The following is a 26,220-nucleotide window of genomic DNA, read 5'->3' on the forward strand; positions in this document are numbered from 1 at the left end:
AGACGGGAGATACTAAATTGACGTCAAAGGAAGGTAGAAAATATATATGTACAGTTGTGTGCAGAATAATAGCAGTGTGTTTTAAAACAAATAATAAAGCTCAAAATCCTTGGAATAGCTGTCAATTCCATAATAGCAATGCATTGGGAACACTGCATATTCAATTTCAAATCAAAACATGATTTGTTATACCTTTACAGAAAGTGAAGAAAAAGGAATAGGCTGTTCAGAAAAAATAGCAGTGTTTGCATTTTCTTTACAAACTCAAACATTTACTGTAAAAACTGAAAAATGTCACAAGATTTTGCTTTACTTTGAATCACTGTACTAATATCTTGCATTACCATTATTTCTGAGAATTGCTTCACATCTGTGTTGCATGGAGTTGACCAACTACTGGCACCTGTGAACAGGTATTCCAGCCCAGGACAATTGAACTACATTCCACAATGTTCCTTTTTTTTTTGCCATTTTATTATTTTTTATAGTCTATGGTTTTGCCTCAGAAACAGCATTTTTGATGTCACCCCACAAGTCACCACTGTGCTTTACTGTCTTCACAGTGTACTGTGGCTAGAATTCAGTGCATGGGGGCCACAGACAGTTTTCCAACAACCCACATGCACTGAATTCAAGCCGCAGTACACTGAAGACAGTAAAGTATGGTGGTGCACAATTCATGTTATGGGGATGTTTCTCATACTGTGGTGTCTCATACTGTGGTGTTCGCACACCAGAGATCATGGATCAGTTTCAATACATCAAAAAATTTGAAGAGGTCATATTGTCTTATGCTGAAGAGGAAATGCCTTTGAAATAAGTATATATATACTCTTTTGATCCCGTGAGGGAAATTTGGTCTCTGCATTTATCCCAATCCGTGAATTAGTGAAACACACTCAGCACACAGTGAACAAACAGTGAGGTGAAGCACACACTAATCCCGGCGCAGTGAGCTGCCTGCAACAACAGCGGCGCTCGGGGAGCAGTGAGGGGTTTGGTGCCTTGCTCAAGGGCACTTCAGCCGTGCCTACTGGTCGGGGTTCGAACCGGCAACCCTCCGGTTACATGTCCGAAGTGCTAACCAGTAGGCCACGGCTGCCCTAATGGGTGTTTTAACAAGACAATGACCTAAAACACACCAGTAAGCGAGAAAGTCTTGGTTCCAGACTAACAAGATTGACGTTATGGAGGCCAGCCCGATCCCCAGACCTCAATCCTATAGAAAACGTGTGGGGTGACATCAAAAATGCTGTTTCTGAGGCAAAACCTAGAAATGCAGAGGAATTGTGGAATGTAGTTCAATCGTTCTGGGCTGGAATACTTGGTATTCACAGGTGCCAGTAGTTGGTCGACTCCATGCAACACAGATGTGAAGCATTTCTCAGAAATAATGGTAATGCAATTAGATATTAGTGCAGTGATTCAAAGTAAAGCAAAATCCTGAGACATTTTTTCAGTTTATACAGTAAATGTTTGAATTCGTAAAGAAAAATGCAAACACTGCTATTTTTTTGAACAGCCTAACATTCCTTTTTCTTCACTTTCTGTAAAGGTATAACACAAACTTGATCAATTTTGGTTATGTTTTGATTTGAAATTGAATGTGCAGTGTTCCCAATGCATTGATATTATGGAATTAACAGCTATTCTAAGGATTTTGAGCTTTATTCTGCTTTATTTCTGCTATTATTCTGCACACAACTGTATGTGGGAATTAGGATACTTGCAAGAATAAAGAGGTGATTTCATCCCATCTGAACAGGGCAATAAATTCCAGGTTCTCCCCTTCAGACTGCTTTCCCATGAAAGCTGTCAATAGCCTACCATGGGTAGCCTCCAATAGCCTATACAACTTCCATTATGCACTGAAATGGTACATCCATAGGCCAATATAATAGTAGGCCTAATAGGCTTTTCCATTCTTTAGAAGCTGAATTCCGAGTAGCAATCGCATTTAAAAGAGTCTTCTATCTCTGACTGGTGGTTCTGTAGGAAATTTGCTTTGGCCATGAACCAAATTTAGAATAAGAATGTAATTTTAATTATTTTTCGCATAAAGACATGGGTGGTAGGCTAAGTTATAGGAAAGTGAGACTAATGGATGGAAGGGAGATTATTCTTAGTAGCCTAGCACTGCAATTCATTGAAGGATCCTGAGCATGCTGCATTGAGTTTAAGTGGCTACTGACGTCACGTTTTCTCTTCATCTATGAATTCATCTGGCAATCCCCACTCACTGCGCTTCCTGCTCACAGTCGCTCTCACAGCATCTCGCACCACTGCTTCATTGCTGTAGGCATTTTGGGATTAACGACACTGCCTGGATTTACAGTTGGTAATGTGTTTCATCTGTTTAGTTCTGTTGATGTTGTACATTAAAGTAGTTTGTATTTCGAAGAAAAGGTGCCTCGTGATGGCGAGAAATCAGGTAGAATTTCTTCTGCGCGCTAACGACTGCTAGCTGCCGTTTGCTGGCGCTTCAATGGAGTGTTTCTACTACGGAAGAAATGCGTAGAGGGGAGGGGTCGTTAGCATGGTAGTTACATTATTTTTTCAGGAAGTAATGTTTCAGAGATAGATACATTATTTCTAACTGAACGGTGCGGCAAATGTTTGATTAGCTAGGTCTCTCACCAGTCACCTTCCCTTTGCCATAGTGTCAGTTTCGTCTATTGCGTTTGCTTTGGTTTCCTAGCACGCCTGTGTTGGCGAACTTAGTAACGTGAAGATAATTAGCTAGCTAACTTTAGCTGAATTAGCTCACAAACCCGCTCCACATGATAGGAATGTGGTTTTGTACACTAGCTTCCAGAGACTTTATATTCGCTCCCGTATACTTTACGCTAACTTGCCCATATACTTGATTAACTGTGCCTGTTGCCGTAACATCACCCACCTGTGTACGAGGACCGTAAAGCTTAACTGGCTCATAGTGTTCACTTTCCGAAGTTTTGTGGCTAATTTGAAGTTGCTAGGCCATGCTGTACAGTGTGTTGAATATGTATATGGACCATGGCAATGAAGATTTCATTGGTGTAGCTATCTCATAATTGGCCATAAGGTGTGTGTGAATATTTCAGTAAGTTTGCGCAATATCGAAAACGCCTTGGAGGGGGGGTGGATTGCTGTGGTCTTTCTATGTTTGCCTACTTTGTCTAAACTTCATTGACACTTGGACATTTCTATGGACACACATTGTCATCCTCTTACGCAACTTCGTAGGGCACGTCCCTTTTGGAGATGAGGTTGATCACATTTGTGTTCTAAGATCCTAAAATATATGCGTAAGGAGGACCATGAATGCCTCTTTTAACACGGGTCACAAGATTGGTCGACCGCTGTCTCATGACCAATTTATTCAGCCTGTTGCTGTATTGTATTCAACCACATCCGCCAAACTTTGCAGTCATGTCAGCCGAGGAATTTGTGGCTTTCCATCATAATGGCTTCCATTCAGCACTCCTAGATAAGACAAGTGTATTTTTTTGTAGTTCCAGTAACCGCTTGCTTTACATTCAAAGCAAAGGATGTCGGAAATGATGTTTGACTCACGTGCAGGGTTGACAGGCTGTGTGCATACATGTGACAAATTAATTATTCAACCTGATGAGATCATTTAGCCTCCACTGTACATGCGTCATTATGCTAGAAAGTTTTATGTGCCATATTGGCTAGGCTATGTGTTTTGCGGTGATGATCCTTAATCAGGTTGGTTGGGCTATATGTGAGTGCTTTTACGTGTGCTGCCTTAACGTATTCAATTTGTTTATAGATTACTAGAGACAGCTTAATGTGTAATATTCAAAATGTTGCACTTTGCATATATTTGTTTTATTGCAATAAAACACATATATGCAAAGTGCGGCCTTTTTTCTTTCTGAGTTAACATTTAAGTTTGGCCAAGCACTCTCAAAAAAAGTAACATAAGAGACTGAGTGAAGCCTGCTCCTACCATATACTTTAATATTCAAAATGTGCCATCCTTGATGTACCATTAGCCAGACCTTTGAAAAGGCCAAGTTGGATGCAGTCGTGCCACAAGCTGAAATTTCTGGCTATGGAGCACCTTGGCTGGCAGGCACGTGCAGAGAAGGGGGGCTACAGGGGCTCCAGCACTTGCCCTTTTGACCCTTTGATGTCCAAGTGCCCTTTTGACAAGACCCGTTTTTTACTTTTTAAAATTTGTAATACTTCCGCTAGTTCCAAAGTGAATATTCGCTAAAATGTCTCATTAATAGTTTGTGAAATTAGAAATTTACAAAAATAACAATTTTCTGTGTTACTTGAAATGCCTTGCTGCCACCAATCCGTGACGTCATACATTCAGTGAACTCTCAGAAGGTGCACGCAGGCACAGTGCTGCAGGAGACGTTTGGGAGCACGGTAAGGTCACTTGGCAGTTAGCCTATCTGAACATGCAATAGTATTCAGCTTAGAGATAGAGAATAAAATGTTTCAAGTTGTTTCATGTTTAATGAAGTAGGCTATCAAACCCGTTTGAACCATGTCATGGTCCATCCATTTCAATAACCTAGCAGCTTCGAAAATCTAAGGCTGAACGTTCATAACATATTCTGTTTAGGCTACTATGTTATAGTAGCTTAGGTTAGTAGACCTAGTTCATAAAACAGAGTAGGCAAACCTTTTCTAAATCGTCATAAGCCGACGACATAGGCTACTGTAGTTGTTTAACTAACCCAACTCCACACGTTCTCTGTTTACAGTAGGCTACATTACGCGTCATTTCACTCAGTGGCCACACGCACAGCACGTGAATCTGCAAGACACCAGCTTGCTAATGGTGGTAGTTCACTGTGATAAACATTAAAATTATAGCATGACAAGCTAGACTAGTCAATAACATATTTGCTGCCGCTAAGGTGCGTCTAGATTTCTAGGCTATTAAAATTAGCTTTGAATTGAATCAATAAGATGTAGCCTTATAGCCTATGATCTCTCTGTAGACAATAGCCTATTGAAAACTGAAAAGACCTAAAAGACCATTAAAGCTTTATAGGCTAGGGAATAGGAAATTATTTTGATATAATTTGCATGTAGCCTATGTATTCTCTATTGGGTTGTAATCAAAATTAAGTTTTAAGTAAAGTTAACACGTTTTCTGAAAATTTTGTTCCATGTGCCCTTTTTTTTAAATTTGAGCCCCTGCCCCTTCAAAGGTCTCTGCACGCCCCTGTTGGCTGGGAACCCTGCTGCTGTTTTGAGATCAGCACAGCTGTTGCAACTTGTGTCATGCAGTAAGCAATATCAGCTGCACTTGTTGCCCCCAAAAGACCCAGTCCCCAAACCTGTAGCCTTGTGTGACATGTTTTATAGGAGACATTTTAGCTAGAACGTTTTATCTAGGAAGGAAAGGCTGGCTGTCAAATTACTGCTCAGATTTTCTATAATATTCAAGTCTGTACACTTTCAAATTGTCACTTACTGTCAATTTTCTTGTACATTTAATGCCATATAACTTTTGTTTTTTATTCTGTTTACACCTGTCAGTTCCTGGTCATGTGATGGGAACATATGCAATACCCAATTGTAAGAGCAGTTAAAATGTTTCTTCACCTGGCTAAACAGCAATGATTTACCTTATGACCGAGAAGCCTACCTTAAGATTGTAGTTTTACAATGTAATAGAGGCAATCACAAAGAAAATAGGTGGGCTCCCTGCATGACCCATTCCAAATGATTTTTCGATACAATAAATACAACACATTGGGCTTGGCCAGAAATTTGTCAATACTACTTTCACACAAGTGATGGCACCTCTGAGGAAGCATTCAGAAACCTTTAATGTTTTGAAATCTGTAAACCTATTGAGAAATTGAGTCCTTATCAGACAGGAGGTTACTCTGATTCCATCTTAAGGCGCCAGCCCGTCAGTGGTTTCTAACACTAATGGACTTGTATCACATTATCAGAAATGAGATTATATGGCATATTATAATAAAGCTTTACAATTCTGGAGAAGCGAAATGTTATGTTTTAGTCACATTAGTAAATCACAGTAGAACGCTCTGATCCTGAAATCCTGCATGTCTGTCTTTTCTAGCTGCCATGGTTTCAGTTGGCCTAGTTTATGGTACCATTTTAGATAATGAGATACTAAAGTTAAAAATACTGTTCCAGTAAAGGATTGGGGTTATATTCCTATATTACAGTTATGGTGTAACTGTGCCAGGAAATTTCAGTTGCATGTGCTAATGATGTAGGGAAATTAACACCCAGCTCTAGGTGCCCAGTATGTTCTTAGGACTTGGAAACTGAAAACTAAACAAATGAGCAGTCTTGGAGGATTTAACAACACAAGCATTGCCTGTCAACTAAGGCCATTTCAAACAACCGCTCTTCGTTCGCCATAGCCACCTTGTTGTTCATCATCGCAGGACTGTCGTCATCCTGTTAAGCCCGCCTTAAGACTCTCTAACAAAATAGAGCGCTGTGATTGGATGACGTCCACTGCGTCAGCCAATAGAAATCCTTATGGTTTGCTACTAGACGTACAGGCTGAGCAAATTAATTTACTAGGGTGCGTCTAGATTTCTAGGCTAGCAATCTGTCATATTCTAACTCTAAAAATCACTTCGGTCAGTTCAGTTAAATAAAATCAGTCAGTTCAGACAGTTTGGGAAAGTGTGACCCTATAGGATATGTGACTGTAAAGTGCACTACTGAATTGTTTGAAGTGAAGTGCATGTTGAGCTTTGTTTAGATAAGGCGTGATGCTGATTGGTGTTATTGGCTTTAAATGGGCAGAGGTTATCTTTTGCCATACTTATTAACTGCAATACTAGCTCTCTGTGTAGACTTATACAAGGATGATTCAGAGCTGTGAATTGCAAGCAGAAATGTGTTGTGCCTTATTTCACCTCACTATTGTGGTTCTGCATCACTGGATTAATTTGTAATTCCTCTCAGCCAGAAAGTTTCAGATTGCTTGTGTGTTACATGGATATTGTAAAACTGCCTTGCAAATATTTATGTTTTCATGTAAATGTTTGTGAAGACCTGCCAATGTGTCCTAAATGAATCACTACTCAATAGCAATATAGGCATTTGAAAAATCAGAAATGCACCAAACATGAAGCACAGGACAAAATTAGTTTATCAAATATTTTCTGCCAAACGTACAAATATGTACTATCAAAATAGCTTCTTTCAATAGCTAGATCTTGCAGCTGCCAGTTGTTTCTTCACCAAACACTTTTTATGCCTTGTGAGTTGATCAAACAGACTACGGCACGTTTTTACCATTTGAACTACATGGCTAAATATTTCCCAAGCAAACGAGCAATCCTCTGTTTGCATATGTAAGTGTGCGCATAACTGCTGGTGAAAGGGCAGCTATGCATGAATGAACGTGTGGTCTAACTTTTGGGCTGAATCTTGTGTGCACAGGAGGGACCGGAGGGCTGCCACCATGGTCACCATCCCGCAGTTCTATGAAGGGAAGAGTGTCCTCATCACAGGAGCCACTGGCTTCATGGGGAAGGTCCTGCTGGAAAAGCTGCTGCGCTCCTGTCCCGGCGTCAAGGTTGTCTACGTGCTTGTCCGCTCAAAGGCGGGCCAGGCTCCTCATGAGCGCATTGCGGACATGGTCAACTGCAAAGTGAGTTGTGATGAGTCGTGGCAGGATGTGGTTGTGAAAGATGGTATAGTGAGACATCCAGGCAGGTTTATCAAGCCCCCATCATCCTGTTTTGAATTGACTGGTAACAAAGTGAGTCAAAGAATCATAGTGAAGAAACGGTCCAACTTAATTAGAACATCGAAGCCCAAATTTGTGTACAGAGCCTAGAGTGTCATAAAGTTGCACTTTGTGGTTTGTTTTTGTGAAAGGTTGATATTTGAACTCAATAGTCAGTCATATAATCTCTGCCCCTCCATGTTTCTGAAGCACTGTGTTGTCTATTGACTGTTTTTGTGTCCAAACACTGGACCGATATCTAGAGGAGAAATTAGCTGAATTTGACAGAAAAAGTGTATGGAATTAGAATGACAGGACTATAGGCCTACCTGTAATCGACCAGAATGTAATGTTTTGTAAAGATATGTAAGTCACATAGCAGGAGGTTGTATTATCATGTGTTCAATCTTCAAATAGCATCCTTGTGTTTTGCATTTTCAACTGCCTGCAGCCAAGATCATAGTCATTTTTTTTATGAGATTTGAGAAAGCCATTTTGGTACTTCACATTACATAAAACCCTTGCTGTGGACATTTAATCTTATATGTTAAATGCATATACATTGCATATGACCATATTACTCAAGTATGACGGATTAATATCTATAGATGTATCTTAAGTAGCGCATGGTACTAGAGGACATCTGGATATATGGGTCATCTGTGATTACCGGAAATGTGATATCGCTTAAATTTATTTATCTAGCCGTTGATCAGGATTTCTCTGCTACAGCTCTTTGACAGATTAAGAGATGAGCAGCCTGACTTTGCAGAGAAAATTGTAGCTGTGAACAGTGACTTAACTCTGCCTGAACTGGACTTGAGGAAAGAGGACCAGGAGACACTGGCAGCCAATGTCAACATAGTCTTCCACTGTGCAGCAACAATCCGATTCAATGAGCCTCTCAAGTAAGCATTGCTCTCTTTATGAGCAACAAACCATCTCCATTTTTTTGCTAGCAAGATGTGCCATTTTTACATTTTAAGTCAGCGATAAATCCATCAGAGTATAAATAAACACCCAGTGCTATATGCATGTTTCCCTGTAGTATCTTGCCAGAGGCTGATAAAACGTCAGTTTAATGAGGTGTCTATATCAGCCTCTGTGCAAGTTCTCCACAGAGAACATTGTGCTCCAGATGCATTGGTGATCACTCCCCCTGTCGCTTGCACTCCCCACAGAGATGCAGTGCAGCTGAACGTTCTGGCGACTCAAAAGATGGTGGCTCTGGCCCACAGAATGAAACAGTTGGAGGTGTTCATCCACGTGTCCACGGCCTATGCCAACTGTGACCGCAAGCTCATTGAGGAGGTGGTCTACCCCCCACCAGTAGACTACAAGAAGCTTGTTGACACCTTAGAGTGAGTTGCACAGGTTCAGAGCATTGAGGAACAATAAGAGTGCCTCTTCTGAATGGGCCAATTTATTGATTTTTAATGCTACAATGTACAGTAGAGGCTATGTAGTCACTTTGGGTTCTGTTGTTTTATTGCTATTATTATTTAATAGATGGATGGATGATAAGCTTGTGGGCGTAATGACGCCAAAGCTGATTGGTGACCGGCCAAACACATACACTTACACCAAAGCTTTGGCTGAGTATCTGGTCCAGCAGGAGTGTGGGAACCTGAACGTGGCCATCATCCGGCCCTCCATCGTCGGAGCCAGTTGGATGGAGCCCTTCCCTGTAAGTGCAGCACAAAGGGTCATGCTCAGTTCACAGTCGTAATCAGGTTTAAATCCTTATTGCTTTGGCCTATCTTGTGTTTGTAGAGGATTCCTGCTCTGTAACCAGCACTGCTTCTCTTACAGGGCTGGATAGATAATTTCAATGGACCTAGTGGAATATTCATTGCTGTAAGTGCAACTTTTCTGATATTTGAGATACATTACAGCACTCCACCTGCATAAATGCCGTTTGGGAAATCTTACTTTTCCTACCAAATCTGCTTGATTTCTAGGCGGGGAAGGGCATTCTGCGCACGATGAGGGCCTCCAATAATGCTGTGGCTGACTTGGTGCCAGTAGATGTCGTAATCAACACCACTCTGGCCGCTGCCTGGTACTCAGGCTCCCAAAGGCACAACAGGTCAGTTTCTCCCAAAGCATGGCGTCAGCAGCCAGACAGGTGGATGCCAGCTCTGCCTGAGAATCTCGGTAACGATACCGCTGCTTGAATGTCCTCCCAGGCTTGCTGTTTAGAAAACAGTGTGAGGAAGTAATTAGGGGAAGATGACTGTCTTTGTCAAGCCAGTGCAAGACATGAGCTCCAGCATAAAACATGTTCCACATTCACCACAAATGTAAAGCCATCTATCATATGCAGTGTTTTTTTTTTTTAAACCTTAATGTTACAGCTTCAAAATAATTCTGATGGTAAACTAGGTTGCTGTGCGCCTTCCCAGCCGTAGCCTACCTGTGTGCAGAGAACCAACCTTGCAACTTGGCTCTCCCCCAACCCAGTTGTAGTTGTAAAGAAAACCATTTTTGATATTCTGATAAGATGTTTCAGTGTTGTTGTTGCTGTAAACCTGCTTGTCGTGTGTTTACTTTTGCAGACCCAAAACCATGTTGGTTTACAACTGCACAACTGGAGGCATCAACCCATTCCACTGGGGAGAAGTTGGTATGAAACCATCTTAGAATCGTTAGACTAATTGACTGACGAACACTGAAAACAATAAGGCACTTTAGAAATCAGGCCACACATAGTATTAAAATGGAAAAGAGATTAAATTGAATACCATAAAATATTGGGAAAGTAATAGAAGGAATTGGGAATATGATTTGAATTTTAGAACTAGACAGCCTTTTAGTCTGTCGTTCCAGTTAAATGTTTCTTACGAGTGAGTGAAGACTGTGGAGAAGTGAGAGTGTGTCTCCCACACCCCCTCCCTGAAGAAGGGGTGTGTGTGGGTGTGTGGGCAGGTGCTGAATCGCCGACTTTCCACATGCAGCAGCCCCTGCACGCTCACACACTAGGTGTTTGTCACCCCCTCTGAACAATGCATGCACATGGCCGCTGTTCAAATCAGACCCGGGCGTAGCGTCCTGAATTTGACTAGGGATGTAGTCATTTGAAAGCCCATCTCGGGGGAAGCTATTTCTTCCCCTGCTATCACATGCGGAGGTGGCCGCCGTCACAGTGGCTGTTTTTAGGCTTGTGTTACAAGGTTGCTGAGCAAAAATTAGAATGTGCATTTGGGCTCAGCTCCGAATTTTTTCTCGCCGCTAATCTAATGTGGAACTGACTTGTCTGTATCTACTACAGATAGAGAAAGTAAGTAATTGTTTTATGAATTAGACTTAGAATTAGAACTTCTATAAGTCAGTATTGAAATGACAATGTGTCAGTTGATTGTCATAAGCAGTTCAGTCAAGGCAACTTGGTGTAGCAAAAGTCTGATGCAGCCATATAATATTATAATAATAATAAGGTATGTAGCAGTAAGTAGGTCTGTTGTAGTGTCAGGATAGGACTAGAGGACCGATATTTTTAAACCAAAAGTTTTAGGTCTTAATTATTTTTCAATGTTCATTGTGGAAGCAAAAAGGTGGTCTGATTTTTTTTTTTTTTTTCTGATGGGCCAAGTGCTTTAATGCTATTGTCCATATCGTCCCACATACCGCCACAAGTCATGGGGCCCCTGTTGTTTGTGTTTAGACTGGTCGTGAAATGTCACTGTTTACTGTTTGTGGCAGATTCATGCCACCGACACTTTGGTTCCTCAGTGTAAATTTCACTTCTTCAAACTCTCTGGAACCTGTAACAGTTTCAAGGTTAAACACGTGGTTAATTTTTCTCTACAATGACAATAACAGTAGAGCACTTGAGTGTGTGTGGCAGACCTGGGTCCAAATAGTATTTATTTGCTTTCGCACCTTTTCTGCATTTCATCGAGCCTGTTTTTGTCGAAAATGGACCCCTCTTTCATTCTCGGCACTACCAACAGTCTTGATTCTTCTCTCTCTGACAAAGCTCGGTGAAGTGCAGAGTGTCTTGAAGGGAAATTAATACTCTTTGCCCCTCAGGTTTGCCGCCACTGAGATCCCAGCTGTCTCTCTTTCTCTCTCTGTCTACATTGACCACGTTCACCCTGTATTGAAACGCCCTTTTGTCTCTTAGAGTACCATGTAATATCCACTTTCAAGAGGAACCCCCTCGAGCAGGCCTTCAGACGGCCCAATGTAAATCTCACCTCAAACCACCTAATCAATCAGTACTGGATCGCTGTAAGCCACAAGGCACCAGCTTTCCTATATGATCTCTTCCTCCGGATGATGGGGAAAGAGCCAAGGTAAATGCGCCGGTGGTCCACGCTCGCTGCTTACCCTCTTTGCTGTCTCGTCTTGGCGCAGTCCACCCCCCGTATGTTATTGCCATTGTGATGTGATGCTGTTTGCAGGTGCTGTTGTCTTCAATGTCCAGAAGGGAGGGTGAGAATGCATAACTCAGTTGAGGCCTCATCAAGCCTGTAGCTCCTACTGGGTTCTGCACTCTTTTCTCCTTTGTGTGTGTGTGTGTGTGTGTGTGTGTGTGTGTGTCTGAGTGAGTGAGAGAGGATGTGTGTCTGAGGCTGGCTTGCATTGCGATGTGTTGCTCCATGTTAATTGTGGGGGATGCCTGTGACTGTATTCTCTCTGCAGAGTATTGTGTAAACACCATCTTCAAGACCAACCCTTTAGAACAGGCTTTCAGGCGGCCCAATGTTAACCTGCGGTCCAACCCCTTTACCAATCAGTACTGGACCACAGTGAGTCACACACTGCCCGCCCTGCTGTATGACGGGTATCTCAGGTTGACGGGTCAGAAACCCCGGTAAGGTCTCGACAGCGCCCCCTACTCCCTCTTTTCTCCTCTCTTCCCCCTTGCCCGTCCCCCCCCTGCCCCGCCCCGCCCCGCCCCACCTCTCCCCGTCTCCCCCTCCACCACTGGGTGCTGGTCGTGTGGCATGGATGGTTGATGGCGACGAAGCGCAGCTCGGCTGTCTGCTCGACTTCATGGCATCGGACTCGACTGCTACAGCTGCTGCTGACAGGCTAGCATGAGCTCCTGTTCCAGCATGCCTCATCCACTCTTATGTTTTTGATCACACAGTTCTGGAGGCATTTTTTTTTTTTTTTTATTTTTTTTTTTTTTACCTTTCTTTTGTCCCCTCTGGAGTCTTGGTTAGAACCTTTTTGCATTATGCAGTTTTGATTTAGATTTTTTTTTTTTACCTTTTATTTTTCCCAATAAAATCCTATTATTCCCCACCACACCTTCATAAATGGTCCGTTTCCAACTCCTGTTGTGAGCCATGCCATCAAGTCCTTACAAATGACCCAAGAGTGACCTTTCAGTTATCTTCTCTCTTCATCTAGTGAACCCTTCATAGGGACACGTAATGGGAAACTATCATCTTGTCAGTACCAGATACCAAGCACTTCGGTTTGAAAGATGAGCTCTAGCAGCGCTGGAGACACTTAGCAGGCCACTCAAAACATCCAGTCAGACCTCCTGATCATGCTAATTAGCAGTTTCCTATATCAGCAGCACCACAGAAATCTCAGTGGAAATGGTCTGGCTACATAAGTCAACATTAAAAAGATTTTGATGGAGGCTGCTGTTGACACCAGAAACCACTAATGTAGCCATTGAAGCCTTAAAGATGTGTATGAAAACTCACACATTTGTGTAATACAAGGCATGTGTTTTAAAAAACGGTGCAATGGCCCTATAAGCAAGGCATATCGGAGGTATATTTGTTTAAATTAGTTAGTGTTTGGTAAATTAGTCAAGTGTTTGGTATCTGACGAGAAAGTATTGGCCTTAAAAGAGTTTCTTAAACCAGACACATTTCAGCAAAGCTTACACTTGACAAATTGAAATTGGAATGAAATCCCATGTTTTTGAATAGTGACAGACTTGATTTTCTGAAATGTGTGTGGTTTAATGACATGCATAAGGAATTCCATGGGAAAATTTGATCATGAGTGTTTGTTTCCCCCCCTTAATCATTTCTGATTTGTCAGATTTAACTTGTGATTTGTGATTCTGAATCATTGTACTTTGCACGTTTTGATTATTATTCCCATGTCTGGATCAGACTGTCTCTTGAGAGGGGTAGATAACTGAGCATTGAACTGCTAAATTAAAAGTGGCTTGGAATTGACCTCAAACCCCTGCAGTTGGAACTGTAGATTTATATTTGACTGCGCTAATGCGCTTGATTTTATTAGTTTCAGTGCTTTGCGCACTATTGCAAATCCTCACTCTAAAAAAGGTCATCACAGTTGTTGAAAATGCTCAGGTACCACTCCACTTCAAGTATGGATCAATCTTGCCCTAACTCTCCATAACCCTTTTCCCAACTCAAGCAAATGGGACTTCACATCACCAAGGTTTAAAGATGATAATTATTCTGATTAGTAGAATCAAATATCCAGCCGTGTTAACTGTGTGCTGAGCTCTGTGCTCTAAATGCTTTTAGATTCAATTTCACACTGCCCATGGGCACTTCCTATCATTATGAACAAATGAATCATTTTAGTACCAACTGTCTGATTTTTAAATAGAATGGGGCATAATGTGCTGTAATTCATAAGTGTCCCTGCTTGAGGACCGTGTACTTGCTGTAATGTGCAGGACATGTTGTGTCTGGAAAACCATTGTATACTGTTGGCTGACACAAGGATACATTTGGCACGCTACCATATGTTACCCAAACAAAGGCCACATTTGACTCCTGGTGCCAGTCTGCCTAACAGACCTATCAGGGGCCTTGGGTCTCGAATCTCAATTCCCCTCTTCTCTGCCTGGAAGTCCAGTGATCCATGGGTCAGTTTGCAGCTGAAGGCTATTAAAGCTGAATGGGCCCCGCGTGGCTTAGAGAAACACTGTACGCACAGAGATGGCACGCCAGCTGCCACGTGTAAGCCCTGACGTCCCTCTCTCTCTCTTTTTCTCTCGCTCTCTCTCATCATCATCGTCCTCCTCCTCCTCTTCCTTCCCTCGCCGTTGCCACGGTGACAGGATGATGAAGACCATCAAGCGGCTGCATAAAGCCATGATGGTGCTGGAGTATTTCACCAGCCACTCGTGGGTGTGGAACACAGACAACGTCACCATGCTCATGAACCAGATGAGCCCCGAGGACAGGAGGGTGAGTGGAGCCACACACACACACACACACTATAAAACAAGAAAGTGATCGAATGATTAACTAAAACGGTCCCTTTCTGTCTCTCTTCTGTGACATGCATTCTAAATAATTCTGACACAATTGTACTGATGCATCTATCAAGTCATTACTTCATATTCTTTTGTCATTCTAACATGGCCTCTGTCTTGGTTGCAGCTATTTAACTTTGATGTGCGACAGCTGCACTGGGCTGAGTATATGGAGAACTACTGCATGGGCACCAAGAAGTATGTGCTGAACGAGGAGCTGTCAGGTCTGCCAGCCGCCAGGAAACACCTCAGCAAGTAAGCTCCCCACTGGGATTAGTAGTCCCTCCCCAGGCTCCAGCAGGGCTGTGTGTCTCTGCTTCTCAATAAGGGTTTTTAACGCTGATCCACTTTCTTATGGTGGACTGCAGATTAGTTGCGTGGTGGATTACTGTTCTAGTACAAGTGCACGAGTTGCGTGTGAGATTAATTGCATGGCAGTTTATTTAATCTCCAGTATGTGATTTCCAGTGGGCATGAATGACCAAAGGATTGGGGTATTGTCAGCTCTTTGTTAAACGTTGCTAAAGGTCTGCATAGAGGATCAGTTTCTCTCAGGCCCTGTCTGCAGTGGCCATGTCATGCATAATCTCTTGCAGGCCACGTAAACAAAGTGGAAATTCCCCAGTCCGATATCAGAGTTCTATCAAATTGGCCTCCAGCTGGGACTGTTTTCCCCAAGCACACATTCACAAATCTCCCCGCTGCCATGCAATCACCTCTTGACTTGAGCTCTGTGGATTGAAAAGCAAGCACCCCAGCCGAGCCTGTTATCGTTGCTGTTTCCATTTTTCCGCTGTGCGTATGGCATCGTCAAATTACCATGATTCGTTATATTTATTTAACATGTCACAAAAACCATGAAATTGAAATCAGACTCCTCTGTTCCAGATTGCGAAACCTCCGCTACACGTTCAACACGCTGCTGGTGGTTGTCATCTGGCGGGTGTTCATCGCCAGGTCGCAGATGGCGCGCAACATCTGGTACTTCGTGGTCAGCCTGTGCTTCAAGTTCCTGTCCTACTTCAGAGCGTCCAGCACCCTCAGACACTGAACGATGAGAGACCGTGAAGTGGACTGGAGGTGGACACGGAGGAAATGTTACCAAGCCTCTCCTTCCCTTCCCCCTCCTCTCTCCTGATAATACCTTGCACCCCCCCCCCCCTTTTTTTTCCCCTTATCTCAGACAGCTATGCATTCAGCGTAACTTGGCCGACTCTACGGACATGTTTTGAATGTCACTTTAGGGTCTGGGCCCTGCCCCCTCTCTTTCTCTCTCTCTCTCGCTCTCGCTCTCTGTCTTTTTTGTGTTCAGCACGGCCCTCCCACTTCAACTGTAGGGGTGCTGACCACGTTGTGGAAAGCAAGCATGTCTCTTCAGGGCTAGATTCTCTCCTTCAGCACAACGAGCACAGGGAGGCTTTTTAAATTACTGCATCAAGTCTCTGTCGGTAAAAGCACTTAAGCCAAACACCGAAGAGGTGGGGGGACTGGCTAATACTTTACCGCACATTCAACAGCTTGACCGCAGGCAGTAGGCATTCTCCATTGCTTGGCTGATGGCAGTGACTCACTTGTCAACTATTCAATCAAGCACAAGGCAGATAAGGGATGTGATGGCTCCTGCGCAGTATAGCTATGTGCCTATGCCCAAGCCTTCAGATGACCTTGCTAAGACTCCCCGCCATAGCTTTCTTCAGCTATGCTGAGCTCCCCCTCACTCCCACTTTACATTTTTTTGTTTGTTTTTTTTCCCATGTGGAATTCTGCCAAACCATCTTTATACGTTACCTTTTTGTCCGCGATTGTGCAGGATGAAAGGGTCATGCTTATCAGTGAGTGGCTAAAGGTGGAACATCTCGTTCATGATTCAGGACATCTCCTGGACATCCCCTCTGTATTACTGGCTTTTAGCAAGCTGCTGGCATGCCTTGTTGCATGTCTTGTCATAGACCCGTTTCATCCTTGTATCTGATGAGAAACGTTTTGTGTGACTGTTTGTGAGTACTTTCTCAACTCCATTGTTGTGTGTGTGTGTGTGTGTGTGTGTGTGTGTGTGAATTCTTGCCCACTACTTTTCTTTTGCTACAGGGTCGTTTCCTGACCTTAATGTCAAACTAGGGTCTCACCATCCCAAGCCACAGACAGATTGTTAATCTTTACATTTCTATCCATTATTGTTTTGTTTTTTTCCTCTGGTTGTAAGGAAGTGAAGGAACATTTTCTGTTCCTTTCCTCATGATCAGTGAATAGGCTATACAAGATCAAGTACTCTTCCTCCCTACATTGGAAACACAATTTTAGGGTGAACAGTAGCCATGGGGTTAGTGATTTGTTTTGTTTCTATTTATAAATATATGAACTATATTTTATGTACTTAAACACACTGCAAAATGAGCTGTAGTACCAGATTCTACAAGCTTTAAGTGTATGACTAGGGTTAGTGGCTTGGTTGTCTGACTGGTTTGTGAACTGTGCCTGACATTTTTTGACTAACACAATGTGAAAGAGCTGAAAATGTGTAAGTTTTGTAATCCATTTGTGTACATTTCCAGATAGACATTGTTATATTAATCTAACATTGCATAGAATGTTTATGCCTGTAATACATATAGGATGGCTTAAAAAGAAAGACAAAACAAAGGCATGTAGAAGAAGATTGGCTCCTTTTGGGTCAAAGTTCCAGTTGGACCTCTAAATCCGAATGTCTTTTGTCTTGTCTGTTTTTTCATCTGGTCTCAAGATCAAATTGAAACCAAAGCCATCACACCTTTGGTTATATCTCATATCTTGTCTTGTGTGTAAATTCAACGGTTGGTCTTCTTCTTACTGTATTGACATTGTCTGAATGTACGTCACTCCAGCCTGACTCTTTGCACAGTTGTACTAGAAACGTGGATTCACTCCAAATGTGCGTGTCTAATGTGGATTTGGGACCTACTGATCTGATAAATTGTGAGAACTTTCTTTTTTTTCCCCCGAGGACCACCATTTGAAAGGGATACTTGCCTTCATGTACCTTCAATCATTCCCTTGTGTTTGGTTTAGTTTTTGAGATGAGTCACTTAGTAGGGATTCTGGTGGGGGAAAAGTTAAATGCAGACTGATGTATTTTATCAATTAACATTCACTCAGCCACGTACAGGAAATGTCTATCTCTTTCTGTCTCTCCTTAATGTGATGTGGGCATCTTTTGGGTATCAAGGGCGCCTTGTATGATCATGTCTGCCATTTCAAACAGCATTGCACAATTGTGTTAATTGTGTCTTGTCTTTTTTTTTTTCTGTATAAATATTTTCAGTCAGACCAAACATTACAACTCCCAGTACAATGGAGTACAATTGCACATCCGATGTCCAATTGAGGTGTTTACAGCAAAATGGGTTCATTGCTCCAGATCATGCTCTATCCATTTTCTTGCAAGTCTAGAATATAAAAATCAATGGGTGCCTTTTGTTTGTAAACCAAATGAATACAAATAAATAGAACATGTTAATTCATGAAACACCATGCCTTTGCTTTTTTAACTTTTTACATTTGCTTCAGTTAAACTCAACAGCAACTCAAATGTTGGCTGAATTGCATTCAAAATTACTTTCCCAACTGCATTCCCAGTTGTAAACCTCTGGGCCAAACACACCTCTCCCTTTAACTGGAAAATATTTCGCAAGGGTTCTTACACTGGCTGGACAATATAGAATTTGTTAACCCTTTTAGAGGCCTTTAAAGCAAAAATCTGCCACAAAACCCCAAAATGCACTTGAATACTGAAAAACTAATGTACTTTTTGACGTGATTTTAGGATATTGTGAGAATCTAGTAGGGCCTACATGATTTTAGATATGAGAATTTATCTCCTGAATCCGCTGCTTCACTGAAGTTGGTTAAAATGTTTCTTTAAGGTCTTCTAAAACAGAACAAGACCTTGTAAAAAGAACAACATTAGTTTTCTCTTTTTTTAAAAAAACTGACGGGGGGAATAAACTGTTGAATACTGCCATCTACTGTGTATTTTGTTACATTAGCGACAACAAGAGAGGTTTAAATGCCATAGTATTTCTGAGAAACACATCAGGCAGTCAAGGGTTTTTAATAGATTTCAACAGTCCTCTTTGCAAGAAAACTAAGGTATGTTTCATTTAAATATAAGTGTTTGATATACAGATACAATACAATTAATTCATTGTCATAATAACTACTAATACATCTCTTCAACAGAGAAAGTAGGGCTAGGGTTTGGGTCACAACAGAAATGCTTGTACAACATGGAATACCTGCAGGCTCATATTGTAAATGAATGTACTGTCACCCATCTGTTTGTGCAATGATGAATCATAGAGTGGAGACAAAACACACATTTAGAGCCAGAAAAATCACAAGACTTTTGTTTGGGAACTCATTGATGTTTCACAGAAAGTCTGGATCTGGGCTGTCCTCACCGGATGAGCCTCTGACATCCAAGCACAGTGATCCACGTCTGCAACAGAACCCAGTAACCCAGGTGAACAAACAAGAGACATCAGAGCCACAGAGAAAGAACACTGCAATGACATCCTACTCTCTGCATTCCTGATAAACATGGATGGGCAAAATTACATCTACAGGTTTTTTTTGTTAGTTTTTTTTAATAAAATACGGTAATTAAGTATCAAAATAAACTACGAAATATAGAAGTCATGCTATGTATTAAAATAAAATACTGTATTTTGAAAATATTAAAAATACTATTTAAAGGGAGCATGAAATCACTTTGCAAACCTTCCATATCTGTCTATTTAATCTATTCCTTCATCAGTATATCGACTCTCTTGATTAAGTGGACAGTGTTTGAGAGCAACAGCTTTCCTCTGCCTATGAGGCATGCCAACAGTCAACAGATAAACTATGCTGACTTGCCTACATCTCATAGCCTAAATACTGTATCAAAGATGCACTCAAAAAGTCACAACTGAACTTGTCAAGTGGTACAAAGTGTGTTGCATACATGAGGCAACTTTTTGATCAATATTGCAGGGCAACCAGATAATCGGTTCCATGTGTTCTGATTAGATGATGTCATCACATCTACAAAAATAAATGTTTACCACTGTGCTGCTTCACCTCTTTATTTAACAAAATTCTGGAAATGTTTAGGAACTGAGAAGACCATTTGCTAGAGCTTTGAGAATTAATATCCTGCCGATATAGGATTTCAGTTGCTCATGTAAGTCCTGTAGATGATTAACTTAAATATTTCACAATTTCATGTTAAGAAGCATTATAAGATACCCCTACATCTTTACTTCTAAGAGACCCTGCCTCTCTGGGATGCTCTTTTTCATACCCAATCGTGTTGCCACTTACCCTAACAAATTTTCCATCATTTTGTTACCCCCATCTCAAATTTCTTTTGAAACATGTTGCTGGTATCAAATTCAAAATTATCATGTATTTTCCGTGAAATAGTCAAATTTGTCATTTTCAACATTTTATATGTTGTCTGTGTCCTTTTTGCAACAAAATATGAGATTTGCAGAATATTACATTCTGTTTTTATTCACATTTTACACAATGTTCCAACTTTTTCTGAATTGGGGTTGTACAAAATACAATTGGGGTTGTACATGGCTTAATTGGGGTTGTACAAAATTATTTATTTTATGTTATAGGTTAGACACAAAAATGATCGCAGTGTAGATTAAGCTATCGCTTATGAATGCGGAAGTAATTGTTTTTAAATAGAGGCGGTCTTGTGCGTCTCCACGTTACACGATTGGCCAAAGTCATCCCAACACCGAGAACGCGCACAGATCTGAGCTGAAAGCCTAGTTTGACAAATATATCACATAACTGCAATCGTAGTATCACTTAACGTATACCCCTGAGTCAAAGCTTTGTCAAGCCTCGCTATGTCTACATAGCCTAGATATGTCTAATGTGCTTCGTAGTATACCCCACTGGTCTGAGCCGGTATGATTGGCTCTATCCCATGTACAGAGTCAGGACTTTATACAGACAACAGTATTGGGTGAGTATTGGGGTGGCAATGGCAGTGACACACACACACACACTGCACACACTGCAAAAAACAATTCTCTGAATTTGACAAAATGATGTACTGACCTAGAACAGACTGCACTTACTGTAAGTATTTTTTACTGAATGAATGAATTCATTTTGAAAAGACGCTGCGTACCTGAGGGGCTGGCACTCGAGGCCCCCAGCGCAGGGGCAGTGTTCCCTGGGGCCCTCCACGTCCCACAGCAGTAGGTCCATCAGCATATTGGGCTGGCTGTAGCAGGGCTGCTGCTCCTGGGGTCGCGGGGTGCACACTGGGAAGAGCAGCTCTGCCATGGGGGGGGGGGGGGTTAAGGGCGATAGAACGTTTTGGAAAGTAATGGCTGGTTTGTGGACTCATTTTAGCTAATGGTGGGAGAACTCATGATCGCATTTACATACTGGGCATGTCCAGCAATGAACCATTCAATTTGGGGAGACAAAATAGAGGAGTTGGACATAAATATCGGCTTTGGAGTCCTTGAGGATGGCCTAGGTCAGGTTCAATGGTACTGACCGCAAAAGAATTCTCTCTAACTTTTTTGTGAAAAAAAAAAAAGTTTGCTAGGATAACGGATTTTCTTTTGAGCTCTTCTAAACGTACAAACTTCATTGAAGAAAAATAAACGCATTGAGCTTATTGTTAGTGTGTGTCTTCAAGGCCTTACCCTTGTGAAAGGCGCAGCAGTTCTCAGGGCTGCAGTCATTCTGGTACTGACAGATGCTGCCAGACTGTCCTTTTACACCGTCTGGTGAGCACTTTCCCCACACACACAATTGGCCTGAACAGCATTCCTCGTCCTTTCCGCAGCTCTGTTAAGGATGAATTCACATCAATCTAAAGAGGCACTGAGCCATAGAGAACTTGACAAATCAAATCATCCATTAATATGTGTTTTGTATACTGTGTCCACTCACCGCATAGGAGGCCTGGCAGGGTATGCATCTGGAGGTCAGGACTTGGTACAGACAGTAGCTGCCCTCTCCACAGTCCTCATCGATCAGGCACTCCTGTGATAAATAAAAGCCGGACGTTTGAAAAATTGTGTAATGCCACACATATCCAATTCAATTTATTGGCAACATAAAAGTCCACATGAATTGCCTTTTCATTTATTATGAGTGATGCTAGTCTCCCAAGAAATCTCGTATTGATGAGGTTGGACTTCACAGTACGATATGTACATGTGAACTTATGGGCAGATTTTGAACTTTCAGGCCCCTGGGCCCAGATGTATTAAGGGCCCCCCGCTAATTGTCGCAAATTTTAATTTGTTTAATGTGATTTCCTGTATTCTGGTGCATTTTGGGGATGGCCAATACTAAATTAAATCAGATTCATAGCCTACATCCTGATTTGTTGATATTGAGGCAATGATTCCATGCAAAGGCTTGGGCTTCAGGGCCCCCTGACCCCTTGAGCCTGATATTCCACCAGTGGTTGTTAATAACCATATATAAGACAATATATATATATATATATATATATATATATATATATATATATATATATATATATATATATATATATATATATATATATATATATATATAAATGACCTTTTAGGGATCAGTCAAAATCTCAGCAGTTAAAACTATGTATTAAAGATACTTAAGAAAATGACATCACACTGTATTATGTTTGCAGTTCTTATCTTCTTCATCAGCAGAAAAGTAGGCCAGATGATATAAGGAGGGGAAAAACAATGGCTTGATTTTGGCCCTGGTGGTTTCGGGGACCAGTAAGTTAAAGTGCAGACTTCTGACATACTGCCAAGGCATATTTTAACCCCAACATATCACAATACAGCTATACACAACTCGTCACTATACACAAGTATATCTCATTTGTTTAGAGGCTGATCCACGTTGGAATGAGGAAAACAGTTTATTTTTCAGGAGTTGTTTTAGGTAAATATGGAAACGTTTTGTTTCTGTTAGACCTTTCGTCCACATGATGCCAGTGTTTATGGAGCCCCAGACACACTTAGAGTGTGCCTCAGACAATGGCCTGATTAAGCCAAATGAAGTGTGTGTGTGTGTGTGTGTGCATGCTTGTGTGTGTGTGTGTGTGTGTGCTGTCTGTGTGTGTGTGTGTGCCTGTGTGTATGTGTGTGTGTGTGTGTGTGTGTGTGTGTGTGTGTGTGTGTGTGTGTGTTTCAATTCCCTAAGTACTTGAGCTGTTTTATGTAGAGACCAGATCAAAGAGCGGCTCGCTCCCCTCCAGTCTTCTCCCAGACTGATGTTGCGCTGAGGTCGTCTCTAATGACTCACCCAGACCAACTCCAGTCAGCCGGGCAAACAGTTCTCCCTGTTTCCCGCTCACATCATAAAGCCAGCCAACTTCCTGTCCTCAAAACAAAACATCTCGCTTCAGAAACCACACCCACTGTCTGATTTATTCTGGCTGAGCCGTTATTTCCTGAGGAGGCATTTGTGTCTTAACAGGCATGCAAATCAAGTTGCAGTGTCTTTTGAAACACAGCTCACATCGAAAAAAAAGTCCAGTTTTTTAATGAGCTGGAACTATAAACCTGTACCATACGCTCAACATATGTGGGCAACTTTGGCCCTGTGCACAGATCTGGTTTTGAAGATGAAGCCATACTTTTCACTAAACAATTATGATGGGGAGTTTGAGTTAATCCCCGTCATGATTTACAACAGTACAGTAGCAACCATAAATATGCAAATAACACAATGAGCAAATAGCAATGCTACGAGCCATTAAGAGCAACATTCACAAGAGACCATTTTCCATGCATTCTTTCCAGGTTTTCTAATGTTACTAGCACAGCATGTGTGGGTTCCTGGGGGAAAAGCGCTAAACTCAGCTATAAAACCCCTAATGGCAGTTCAGTCTGTGGAAAATACTGGTGCCCTCAAGTGTACTGACAGCATAATAAAGCTTTGGGTTAGGGAGCTTATATGAAGTAAGCCATTACTGAGAGAATAGACATGCACTGCAAATAAGAGCACTCATAATGCAAAGTCAAAGGGATTTTTTTTTTTTACATTTTCTTATTTGGTTTAGGGGAATGTTTATCAAGACCAATAGGCTGAGTGTGTGATGTCAGAAATGACTCAGCAAATGAGATTCTCTCAGTGTAGGAAACCTACCAAAACCAAGCCAACAATCTCAGAGCAACTGCGAATACAAATAACAAACTGTTCAACCCAAAGTGTTTATACACATTTCCTGCATTAGTGGTCCACGGACAGAGAAACAAATCAGGAGGTAACTCTCAAGTGAGCACCACATATTTGCAACATCCTGATTATCCCAGATGGTGAAACAAGATGAGCCCTGTTTCAGAAAAACTTTGAGAGCATTTTCCTTTTTCCACCCAACATATGACTTCCATCATGATGCATCCTGTCCACATTATAAACTTTGCAAGTAAGAAAACCATCTCAACCCAATATACTGTCAATTTTTTTTCCCTTTTATTGACTTGCTTTTCTCATTGACGGAATCTGTTTTCATAGGACATCGACTCACTGCCAAGTTCACTTGCATGCCTACGTTTCACCTAACTTCTGAAAGCACTTTGGCCAGCCCACAGTCTCTCAATCACTCACATGGTCGACTTCATTCCATCTGCCACTGGTCTGAATCACTGTTCTGGAGAGATGGATCTCCCCTGTCCTATTGTCCGTTTCCTGAAGAGAGAAACATAGATGCTTTAGGATCATACACACCAAGAGCATATGACATGGAATGCTGCAAATCTCCTTGTCTGACACACCACATCAGCTCTGGGAGTTGAGCTCCTCGTGTGGCCATAGAATAACATATCTTTGGCAACATGACTAGGAAAACAGTGTTTTAGTTATAAGGACTTGGTCTCTTTTTCTCAAGCAGTGTTCCATTGGGTGCGCCATTTGTTAAAATAGACAAAGCCTCACTGTAACTTAATATACAGTGATCATATATGAGAGGAAATACTTTGCAGAGAAGTTAATCGCATGCAGTAAACAACGCGATAAAATCATTGTCATTGCTACAAGCCTGATAGGCGTCTATATGATTGCCTAGTCTACTATCTCTGTATTTAGAACTCAACAATATAATGAAGTAAGACAACAATAATGCTGTGGAAAAATGTTGAACCATACCTTTTTGATCTGTTCAACTATATGCATGGCTTGGTCATCCAGTGCGTCTTTTGAATGGGTCAAATTATGATAGATTGGAACCAGGTCTTGCGCATAAGATTGAGATTTAGCACTTTCATTATTTATCTGAAAGAGACAATCTCATAAATGAGGCCTAGTTTACGAAGAAAATTATATATCAAAAGATGTAGACATGACAGATAACATTTAAATCGTCAAAACGTAACTGGATTAGCCTACTCTTTCAAAGTTCGATTAATATCCAGAATAGACTGCGATAAAAACACTTCGAAACCATTCGAATTCGCCAAACATCGGTTCTTGAGTAGCCTACCTGATGTACCGCTTCCTCTAGTTTATGCTGCGTGTCCTCCATCAATTTTTCAACCTCTCTGAACATATCGTTCAAGGTAATTTGTCCCGGAGCCAGATTTCCATCAATAGTCTTGATGCCATTTTTAGCGTATGAGGTCGTTCGGCTTGCAACACCATTGAAAATATGTAGCCAGAAAAAGAGTGTGACAAACTTAAGCATTGCAGCGACAAAACAAGTCCAGGCTCCGAAGTTTGCGTCGGAGGTCCTCCAGTAGCCTACCATTTATTTGGAAACTATGCGCACTGGCTTGAAAAGAAAAAAAAAAATCCGGAAAGAGAATTAATAACACTGCGCAGTGTGGTGCCTGAAACCAGGGTTTTTGGCTTGAATACAGTGGTGCACATCCACAAAATCGACCATTTATTAAGTCTCTGTAGCCTAAGACACTGCAACTTAATTCAATGTCATCGCGTAGATTTGATTTATTTAAACTATTTTACTGGATTCCCAAACGTAGGCTATCCCAAACGTTCTATGGTTTATTTTCTATAGGCTAACAATATATATATGTTTTAATTATTGATTCCGATCAAATCATGCATTCTATAAACTCAACTCACTGAATCCTTGAAAGAACTTGAGTAGTCTATGATCACATTAATGATGGTGGAGATGATTGAAAGCTATTCGAACGATTAATGAGTCATACAGTAGATGGCGCTGTTGTATCAGGACATTTGGGAATTGGGGATTTTTTTTTATGTATTATACTGTATGTGATCATTTCTATATATAGTTATACTATATATACTATAGATAGTAAAGAAGGTTATGCACAAG

The 26,220-nt window shown here is 41.4% G+C and overlaps 2 protein-coding genes across 3 annotated transcripts; one reads left to right on the plus strand and one right to left on the minus strand.

Annotated features, from left to right (window-relative positions):
• Positions 1-2,243: 2,243 nt before the first annotated feature.
• far1 (fatty acyl CoA reductase 1) lies at positions 2,244-18,414 on the plus strand. Of its 2 annotated transcripts, none has more exons than XM_048257036.1 (12): positions 2,244-2,338; positions 7,411-7,621; positions 8,432-8,607; positions 8,881-9,060; positions 9,209-9,386; positions 9,512-9,556; positions 9,661-9,788; positions 10,258-10,325; positions 11,826-11,997; positions 14,715-14,844; positions 15,040-15,167; positions 15,801-18,414. In XM_048257036.1, exons 2-12 carry the CDS (start codon positions 7,433-7,435, stop codon positions 15,961-15,963), a joined length of 1,557 nt encoding a protein of 518 aa, XP_048112993.1. In that variant the 5' UTR covers positions 2,244-2,338; positions 7,411-7,432; the 3' UTR covers positions 15,964-18,414. The 2 variants fall into 2 exon arrangements, with proteins under 2 accessions (XP_048112993.1, XP_048112994.1); XM_048257037.1 differs by lacking the exon at positions 11,826-11,997 and adding an exon at positions 12,347-12,518.
• A 569-nt stretch (positions 18,415-18,983) lies between these two features.
• Positions 18,984-25,722, minus strand: dkk3b (dickkopf WNT signaling pathway inhibitor 3b). Its single transcript, XM_048257062.1, has 7 exons — positions 25,399-25,722; positions 25,065-25,190; positions 24,528-24,608; positions 21,864-21,956; positions 21,614-21,758; positions 21,085-21,235; positions 18,984-19,386 (listed from the first exon to the last, which is right to left on the minus strand). Exons 1-7 carry the CDS (start codon positions 25,660-25,662, stop codon positions 19,317-19,319), a joined length of 930 nt encoding a protein of 309 aa, XP_048113019.1. The 5' UTR covers positions 25,663-25,722; the 3' UTR covers positions 18,984-19,316.
• Between the last annotated feature and the right edge of the window lie 498 nt (positions 25,723-26,220).

The sequence above is a fragment of the Alosa alosa genome, chromosome 11, assembly GCF_017589495.1.
Source record: "Alosa alosa isolate M-15738 ecotype Scorff River chromosome 11, AALO_Geno_1.1, whole genome shotgun sequence".
NCBI classification, from domain to species: Eukaryota; Metazoa; Chordata; class Actinopteri; order Clupeiformes; family Clupeidae; genus Alosa; species Alosa alosa.

Bases quoted from the DNA above. Each gene is read 5' to 3' on its own strand.
- far1 (XM_048257036.1), top strand. From the start codon at position 7,433: ATGGTCACCATCCCGCAGTTCTATGAAGGGAAGAGTGTCCTCATCACA. The intron at 8,608-8,880 runs GTAAGCATTGCT...CACTCCCCACAG, and splicing joins CGATTCAATGAGCCTCTCAA to AGATGCAGTGCAGCTGAACG. The intron at 9,061-9,208 runs GTGAGTTGCACA...ATTATTTAATAG, and splicing joins AAGCTTGTTGACACCTTAGA to ATGGATGGATGATAAGCTTG.
- dkk3b (XM_048257062.1), bottom strand. From the start codon at position 25,662: ATGGTAGGCTACTGGAGGACCTCCGACGCAAACTTCGGAGCCTGGACT. The intron at 25,191-25,398 runs GTAGGCTACTCA...TGTCTCTTTCAG, and splicing joins TAGAGGAAGCGGTACATCAG to ATAAATAATGAAAGTGCTAA. The intron at 21,759-21,863 runs GTGAGTGGACAC...CATCCTTAACAG, and splicing joins CCTGCCAGGCCTCCTATGCG to AGCTGCGGAAAGGACGAGGA.